Genomic DNA, 9214 nt, shown 5'->3' with positions numbered 1-9214 from the left:
AAGTAAAGAGTGAAACTGAAAAAAAAGATGAAAATCAAAAGAGAAAAATATAGAGCTTGTTCATAAGAGTAAAAAAGGTGAAGAGAGTGCTACTAGCTAGGCAACCTATGTATTTACTAATACCTCATGCTTATTATTTGTCTTCTATTGCTAGCTCTTTTCCTCTAGGTGTGAAAGAATTACTAAAGTTTGGGGACGTCTTCCCTAAAGACCCCTCCTCATGGGTTGCCTCCTTTGAGAGGGATAGAGCACCAAATTGATCTCATGCCGAGAGTTTCCATACCAAATAGGCCAACATATAGAAGTAATCCATAAGAAACAAAAGAGAGCCAAAGACAAGTGGTGAGCTTGATGGAAAAAGGATGGGTTAGAGAAAGTTTGAGTCCATGTGTTATGCTTATCGTTCTGGTAAATCAAACTCTATCTCAACTTCTAAGGTGCTTGATAGGTAAGAATTTGAATGCTTGGAAGCAATGCCTACCCTATACTGAATTTTCTTATAATAGGGTAGTAAACTCTACTACTTATTCTCCTTTTGAGGTAGTCTACGATTTTAATCTGTTGTCTCCTCTTAATTTGTTACCTTTACCTAATACTTCTGCTATGATGAATAGGGATGGGCTTTCTAAAGCCAATTTTGTTAAGAGTTTGCATGAGAAGAAGAAATCACAGATTGAGAAAAAAAGCTTAATATGCTAGATATTCCAATAAGGGGAGAAAGAAAATGATTATCTAACCGAGTGATTGAGTTTGGATTCACTTGAGGAAGAATAGGTTTACTTCCAAAATGAAATCTTAACTTCAAGAAAAAGGGAGATGGTCCTTTTCAAGTTTTAAAGCGCAACTATAATGCATATAAAATTATTTTACTATTAGACTATGGTGGGAGAACACTTTTAATGTTACTAACTTGACTATTTGTGACGTAGCTCCCTTTGAAATCAATTCTAGGGCGAATTCTTCTCAAGAATGAGGGTATGATAGAGGACTATCTAAGGAGGAAGAGTTTGACTTAGGTGGACTCAACATAGATGAACCAATCACTTGAGTAAGGAGTAAGAGATTTCAAGAAGAGTTTGACAAGAGACTAAATTCTCTCATGGATGAAAGAGAAGAAGAACTGGAATTCATTTATTTTAACCAACTTTTAGAATAAGATTTATTTTTGTTTTAAATTATATCTTTGGGCTTATTTTTGGACTTGTGATGGGTTGTTACCTTTTTTTATTGTTCCTTTTATGTCTTTTAATTATTAGATTAGTTATTGGGCCTATGACCTCACTTAGGGTTACTAGTAGGAGTTATAAATAGACACCTTAAACACTTTGTTGCCAGTTTTGATGAAATTTTTAGATTGGACATAGTTAAGGAAAGTGTCTCTCTTGATTTTTGTGTTAAACCTTAGGTTTTTATCAAAGAATTCTATTTTTTGTGACGAATTATCTTCAACTTATCAATCTTTCAAGATTGTGGTGTTGTTCTTTCCATCTTCTTCTCTAATTTTGCTTTATCCTTTCATTTTTCCCAATTTTATAGAGTTCCAAATTGATTTTCCAGTTCGTTGATGCTAAAAATTGAATCCGCAAATTAGGGTCCCATTGGCAAAAAAAAAAAAAAATCTCACCATGTTATTAATATGAAATTGATCTAATGAAAGTAATGACAAATTTTCACTAGGAGATTGTGAACATGCATAAAGTAAATATTTTTCTAACATAATTTATTCTATATTTAAGAATTAATTAAGATTTAATTATTCAAACTCTGATCACTTAATTAAAAAACATAAATCATTATTACTTGTGTCAATCCATATTAGTAAAAACTTTGGAATTAACATACTTAGTTAACTTAAACCATGATTTGATGTCATAGTTTTGTCTACGCCAAGTAACAAGGTGAGGAACTTGCGGTTGGAGTGTTACACAGTTTTCATCTTTTTAAAGGGCATGATTAAAGTAGTAATTTTTAGTAATGATTAAAAATTGGTTAACATTCTTCTTCTTATTAAAAAAATAAAATTGGTTAACATTCAATGTGTTTTTTTTCCTTTTATATGGAAAATGTTAGTTAATTTTGTCTAGTATTCTTAACCAATTTGATTTATCTACAACTAGGTTTATCCTTTTTTTAGGCAACAACTAAGTTTATCCTAAGCACATGAGGTCTGTAGTGTATATAATGGTTAAAGATGAACCAAATCACATTCAATGACATTAATTAATGCAGTTGAATAGTTAAGTGAGAGTAAGTTTCAACGTATAAAATGGATTATGCTAGCACGAGGTCGAATTAAATTTAATGGCATTAAACTCCATTCATAACTAATAATGACAAAGGCTTGATAGGACAGTGATTCTGTGATTTAGTATTTCTTTCGTCTTAATTATAATTAATTATAATTATCATGTAAAAGAATTGTTCTAAAATAATTATTATTTTAATTTTTAATGCAACATTAATTTTTTTTATATTTCTTATATATTAATAATGAATTATAAAATTTAAAAATAAATTAATGATGATGTAAGAATAATTTTATAAAATTATGATTTTTTTCATTTATTTATTATTATTTTTATCTATATAAAATATCCCTTATATATAGCAGTGCATTTTTGTCCATATATTGAGAGAAGCTAATAATCTGACAGATGTGTTTGCTAAGGAGGGTTTACATTTAAGCTATGATGTTTGTTATTAAAATAGTATTCATTCTTTTGCTGTAAATTCCCAAAATGGGAATGTTGTTCCTATCTCAAACATGAGTAAATAAAGTTCTTGTCTAACGGCTCCTTTTTAGCCTAGACAATGCAGAAAAAAAAAAAAAACTAACAACAATAATTATTTTGGGATATGAGGAGTACAGTTTTTGTTAGAGCATATGAGCGGTGCTTCCATGATTTTTTAGGTTAAAAAACGATTTTTTGTAAATTCTTCTATATTGAAGTATAATGACGTGATAATGTGGGTTTTTTGTTACTAAGGATAATTTCTTATATAAAAAACTCTAATGTTTGAATTTATTGTAGTTTCTTATAATTTTTTGCATTGGAGTAAAATTTTATGAGTTTTTTATGAAGGATATGATACTGCGGGGACCACAAAAAATGATGCAGGGACCACAAAAAGATTATTAAGAAAACCAAATGAGTTTCTTGTATTAGAGATGTTATTAGAAATTCCCTTTTTACGCTTTGGATGTGACCTTCTTTTTATCATGCATAAATTGAAAATAATAGTAAGTATTAACTAATCTCTTAAAACACAGTTTGAACACCTACTAATAAAAATAATTAATTTTATTATTTTTTTAAAATATTACTAATGTATTAATTATGTTTTTATTAATAATTATTAATTTATCATGGGTAATCTAATAATATAAAAATATTAAAGTCTAAAAGTATTATACATCACTTTCTATAAAAAAATACAAATACTTAGGATATTTAATAACAGAAACTAACGAAAAAAAGATTAAATGAATTCTAAAATGTTTTATACAAATATTTAGAATATTTAATAACAAGAGAAAATATTAAATTTACTGTCGTTCAATTAAAAAAATCATTAATATATTATTTAAGATAATTAATATAAGAATTTAATTGTGATGCAATGGTACAGTATAATTTTATATTTTGGTTCAATGATTAATATAACTTTTAAAATATTTTTATTAAAGTTAACAAATTTATAATAAATGATAATAATTTCTAATAGAAGGATAATGAATACATAATTTTTTTCTTCTTGAAATGGTAAAAGTCAATAAGTTTACTATTTCATACATATTTTTATGATTGGTATTTGGATGAGAGTTTGACAGTTAATTAACATGAAAGTTATATATTTTATTAAAGTAAATGAGTTATTTGAGTTTTTTTTTTTAAAAAATCACAGATGTTTCCTACCTTACCTACCATAGTACCATATCTAAAGTCCAACATTTTGACATGTCACAACATTTTTATCCATACCCCCCGATTTTGCTTCCGTGCCAAATTCTGAATAATCAAGGTTGTCCAAATTCTACCATTTCCATACCCAAACTTCTTCAAAATTGGTCATTCATTTCCATAATCCAATAAAGGTTTCGGATTTGGCTTTTCACAACATCATCACTAAAGCGGTGGAGCAAGGAAGCAAGTGCTCATGGCTACTACAGTGGCATCATCAATGGTAGTAGCATCCTTTTGTTCCTTTTCAAACCCCATCACCACCACCCTATCATCACTCTCTTTCAAAGCCAAAACCATCACCAGAACAAGACCAAGAACAAAAACCAGAAATAGAACAACGAGGTTAACATGGCTGAATCCTCACCCTCGTGGTGCTTTGGTTGAGGCAACACCACAACCAACAAGTTCACCTCCTTCACCGAGAGATGGATCCATCAAGGTGCTTGCGTTTCCTGAGAACCGTGCTGATGACATTCAAGCTGAGGCCAGAGCACTGGCTCGTGCTGCCAATGCAACTTCGTACACCCCTCAGCTTGTGGCCTCCAAATATGGCTCCCAACCCATCAAGGTTTTTCACCTCTTTCTTCTTCTGTTTCTCCCAAAGTTTGAGTCTTTTTCGTGATATCTTTTGTGGGTGTGATTTTTTTGGTTCCAGGTTTTGGATTTTTGTGAATTGGTTTGACCCTTTTTTTTTGTAGGTGGTGGGGAGGGCCCTTCAGGTTCTGGGTGCGGTGGGTTTGTTTGGGTTGAAGCTGTTGTTGGACCAGAAAAGTGGAGTGCTTGATCAGAATAAAAGGATTCGTGCTCTTGAGCTTAGGGACACATTCACTCGGCTGGGACCAACTTTTGTCAAATTGGGTCAGGGATTGTCTACTAGGCCTGATATATGCCCAGCTGAGTATCTGGAGGAGCTCTCTGAACTTCAGGCATTGAATTTATGTACCCTTTTAGCTCTTAATTTGATTGTTGTAGTGTAGCCAGTTAGACTTTTCTGGTGAAGCATGTTCTAGGGGTTAAATAACTTGGCATTGTGTGAGAATTTTGATTGGTCCAGTGATTATGTACATGTGCAACACAAGAAGCTATTGACTATTTCATTTGACTATATGGTCTCTGAAGATTTGGTCTTAAACTGAATTGACTGATGTCGTGTGATCCATGTAGCTGATTTCACCTAGTTGGATAAGTCTTTTGTTGTTGTTGTTGCATATGTTATTGTATTGTCAATGGACAATGTTGATGATATCCAATGAAAATTTATTCACTTATGTAGTTTTTTTTATTGGCAAATGCTAGTTGTTAAAATGTTAGTTTTGTTTGCAGAAAGGATCAAACCCGCGACCTTTTCCCCCTTCCCTTCTCCCTTAACCATCCAACCCTCCTTATATTTATATCTTCTATTTAGTTATATAGTGGAGTCATTAGTAGCAGTGAGTTGTGTGGATTTTATATATTGATTTGTGCTGTGAAGATGTTTATGAATGAACTGGTTACTTAGGTTTCCTTGATTATTTCTGTGCTTTACTAGGATGGGTTGCCAACATTTCCTGATGAGGAGGCGTTTGCATGCATTGAGAGGGAACTAGGACTATCTATTGACTCTATTTTCTCTACTATATCTCCAACGGCTGTAGCAGCAGCCAGTTTGGGTCAAGTTTATAAAGGCCGGTTGAAGTACTCTGGGAAACTTGTTGCTGTTAAGGTTCAACGCCCTGATATTGAAGAAGCTATAGGAATGGACTTCTACCTAATTAGAGGTTTAGGGTCTCTCATAAATAAATATGTGGACTTTATCACCAGTGATGTTGTTGCTCTTATTGATGAATTTGCACGTAGAGTCTTTCAGGAGCTCAACTATGTGCAGGTTAGTTCTTCTGCCAATATGAAACTTTGTATTTTAATTGAAGCCAGGCATGCATCATGATTCATCTATTAGTAATTTTTTGCATCTGTTGCAATCCTTGATGATGCTGTAATTGTGGTCATGGTTACTCCGAAAACCTCAACACTGAAGCCAAATCCGCTGTCATGGACTGTTTTTTAAAACCTTGTTTATGAAAATAAAAAAAAACATAAATAAACATTGAACCCTTTGTAGTTTTGCCAAATTTTAGGCAAAAGGCAAGCATATAACCATGTTATCCTTTTCATTTGTAATTCAAATCTTCCCTAGGGTGGTATGTGTCATATGGATAGAGATACATGTTTGTAAATTATGCAAGATATTTGTCGGAATTGAATGTTAATTTTGACAGGTTCCTGCAGGAGGGACAAAATGCAAGGAGGTTCAGAAAATTGTATGCTGACAAGGAAGATATCTTTGTTCCTGATATTTTCTGGGACTATACAAGTGCTAAAGTACTAACAATGGAGTGGGTTGATGGAGTCAAACTAAATGAGCAACAAGCAATTGAGAGACAAGGATTAAAAGTCTTGGATCTGGTAAACGCAGGCATACAGTGCAGTCTCAGACAGTTACTCGAGTATGGATATTTTCATGCAGACCCTCATCCTGGGAATCTTTTGGCAACACCTGAAGGAAAGCTTGCTTTTCTTGATTTTGGCATGATGAGTGAGACTCCAGAAGAAGCAAGATATGCCATAATTGGTCATGTTGTTCACTTGGTTAACCGAGACTATGAGGCCATGGCTCGTGACTACTATGATCTTAATTTTTTATCAAGGGATGTTGATGTATCTCCAATTGTGCCAGCACTTCGAAACTTTTTTGATGATGCACTTAATTATACTGTGAGTGAGCTCAACTTTAAGACACTAGTGGATGGTCTGGGAAATGTTTTGTATCAGTATCCATTTAATGGTGAGATAAACTATTCTTTTCAGTGACTTATCATTTCCTATCATTTCTTTTCCTATATTAGAGTGATTTATAAATATTTACTGCTTATTCCCAAATCCTAACTTTCGTGCAGACTCTGATCGGTTGACTTTTATTTTTCTGTTCTTTCCCCCTTCTGTTGACAGTTCCAGCATACTACGCATTAATATTTAGGTCTCTAACTGTTTTAGAAGGTTTAGCATTGTATGCTGATCCCAATTTTAAGGTACTTGCTGCATCATACCCATATTTTGCTAAAAGGCTCCTAACAGATCCAAATCCATATCTAAGAGATGCTCTTATTGAGTTGCTTTTCAAGGATGGGAAGTTCAGGTTTGCAACATGCTACTATCTTTAATCCATTGTTGTTTGAACTTGATGCTGTAGAATAATTTATATGAAGTGCAGTTGAATATTCATTAATCTGGTCCAGTGCAGATGGAATAGACTTGAAAATCTGCTGGACCAGGGGAAAAAGGATAGAGATTTCTCTGCTAAAGAAGCTTTACAACCTGTCCTAAAGGTATTATTGAGTCCAGATGGTGAAGAGCTGAGGAATCTAGTTATAAAAGAGGCTGCTAGTGTATCTGAAGCTTTTACTCTTGGCTCAATGTCTGAAACATACCGGTATATTCCTGACTTCGTTAGGACCCTTGTCTTCAATGGCAATGCAACTGGACCCTTTATGATGTCCGAAACTGAAATGCAAAGCATGATAGAGCTTAGAGATCAAGTGATTAGAATATGGGGACTTCTTCGATCCTCCAACGATTTTGATCCAGCTATTTTGCTGCCAATACTACAGGTGATTTAGTTATTTTAACAGAGCATTTTGTAAATATCATTGCATACTAAATTGAAAGGTAGTTTGTGAACATTTCAATCATGGAGCATCTAAACATGTTGTATGATGGAGAAATGGATCAAGGACTTTGATAGTTGAAAAGATGTGTCCATGCAACCAAAATATAGCAAACTATTACTATAGCCCTCAATCAACATTAAAAAATAGGCAATGCTATTAAGAGCTAAGATGATCTTGAAAAGTGAATTGTATATTAGTTTAGATATGGGACAAAGTTAACTGTTGAAATTTGCTTATTTACATTAATAAATTTCTCTTAAAAGTATTTAGTGGAATTGAATTGAAACTTTTTCAGCTTTTTTTTTTTTTTTTTTTGCAATTGTAATTTTACAAAAAACGATATTTAATATGAACAGGTCCTTGAGCAACCTGAGGCACGCCAACTTGGGGGGCGTGTCGTGGGTGGGATCACTCAACGACTTGCAGCACGCTTTCTTCAGCAAGTACTCCGAGTTCCAACAACAGCTTCTGAATAATTTCGTGGCACTGTAAATGCTAGATAAGGCATGCATCTTATATATTTTCCCTATGAAGTTTGAATTACTTTTGTGATGCTCAAGGTTTATTGAGATCTAATTACTGGTTTCATCCATAGTGTGCTGTGGTAGTATAGTCCATTCTTATTGATTGACCAGATGGGCCAGTTTGTTTAAACTTAAAATAAGCAATTTTAAAATAAACATTTTTTTAAAAAGCACTTATTTAATAAGCATATCGGATTTTCTTATCGAAATAAGCAGAAAATTGTTCCTTTTTAAGTAGAAACAGTTTAGACAAACAAACTAAAAAAATATAAAGCTGTTTATTTTATAAAATAAATACTTTTTTCAACGAATAAGTTTAAACAAACCAGCTCTATGTAACGATGATATTCTGTTTTTGCTAAATCTAATGTTTTTGGTTTCTTTCTTTTTTCTGTCAGGCTATTGTGGACAGGGAAGATAGGAGTCACATAGAATTGAGATATTGATTCTTGCGAAAATTATTTGATTGTCTTTTATGTTTCTTATTCTTCAATTTTGTCAAAAGATTTGTATATATGATGCGCTCATCATTATTGATGCTGGATATCATGATCAGCATCAACATTCAAGAGATCACAATATGATAAAAAGCAATTGTTATATCATTGCTCTTACAATAACATGGTGCTGTTTATCTTTTGATATGGCACTCATTTCTCTTACATGTATTGTACCTGGAATCGTTTTAGTAACTTGCTTTTAAGTGTTTTGGAGGGGTTATACAGCTGAATTTGTGTGCTCACTCCCGTTTGGTTATTGTTGCTGTTATTATGAGTCAGTGGGTTGTGAAGGGTTTGGTAAACTAGTTGAATATGAATTTTATTCGTTGTAGCATTAGATATATCATGCCATTGTTGTACTTGAAAGTTTGATAACTTTAACAATAATGTCTTGAATTACATTATTGTGGATTTAGTGTACTTAACCCAGCTGACTTAATTAGGGGCCAAATATAGTTAATCCCCTTAAAGAAATTGGATGCACTTAGAAAATTAAGTGTAATTATATCTGTTAACGATAA

The 9214-nt window shown here is 32.7% G+C and overlaps 1 protein-coding gene across 2 annotated transcripts; it reads left to right on the top strand.

Moving 5' to 3' along the window:
• Positions 1-3973: 3973 nt before the first annotated feature.
• Positions 3974-8855, top strand: LOC100804500 (protein ACTIVITY OF BC1 COMPLEX KINASE 3, chloroplastic). Of its 2 annotated transcripts, XM_003521930.5 has the most exons (8): positions 3976-4533; positions 4664-4891; positions 5494-5829; positions 6231-6786; positions 6951-7137; positions 7243-7609; positions 8026-8173; positions 8592-8855. In XM_003521930.5, exons 1-7 carry the CDS (start codon positions 4159-4161, stop codon positions 8143-8145), a joined length of 2169 nt encoding a protein of 722 aa, XP_003521978.1. In that variant the 5' UTR covers positions 3976-4158; the 3' UTR covers positions 8146-8173; positions 8592-8855. The 2 variants fall into 2 exon arrangements, with proteins under 2 accessions (XP_006576433.1, XP_003521978.1); XM_006576370.4 differs by lacking the exons at positions 8026-8173; positions 8592-8855 and having other exon boundaries at positions 3974-4533; positions 7238-7468.
• Positions 8856-9214: the final 359 nt, after the last annotated feature.

The sequence above is a fragment of the Glycine max genome, chromosome 3, assembly GCF_000004515.6.
Source record: "Glycine max cultivar Williams 82 chromosome 3, Glycine_max_v4.0, whole genome shotgun sequence".
Classification (NCBI taxonomy): Eukaryota; Viridiplantae; Streptophyta; class Magnoliopsida; order Fabales; family Fabaceae; genus Glycine; species Glycine max.
Note: the sequence above shows the minus strand (reverse complement) of the source record. Positions and strands in the feature narration are given on the sequence as shown.

Excerpts from the sequence above, each read along its gene's own strand:
- LOC100804500 (XM_003521930.5), top strand. The coding sequence starts at position 4,159 with ATGGCTACTACAGTGGCATCATCAATGGTAGTAGCATCCTTTTGTTCC. Across the intron at positions 4,534-4,663 it reads ATGGCTCCCAACCCATCAAG|GTGGTGGGGAGGGCCCTTCA; the intron begins GTTTTTCACCTC and ends TTTTTTTTGTAG. Across the intron at positions 4,892-5,493 it reads AGGAGCTCTCTGAACTTCAG|GATGGGTTGCCAACATTTCC; the intron begins GCATTGAATTTA and ends GTGCTTTACTAG.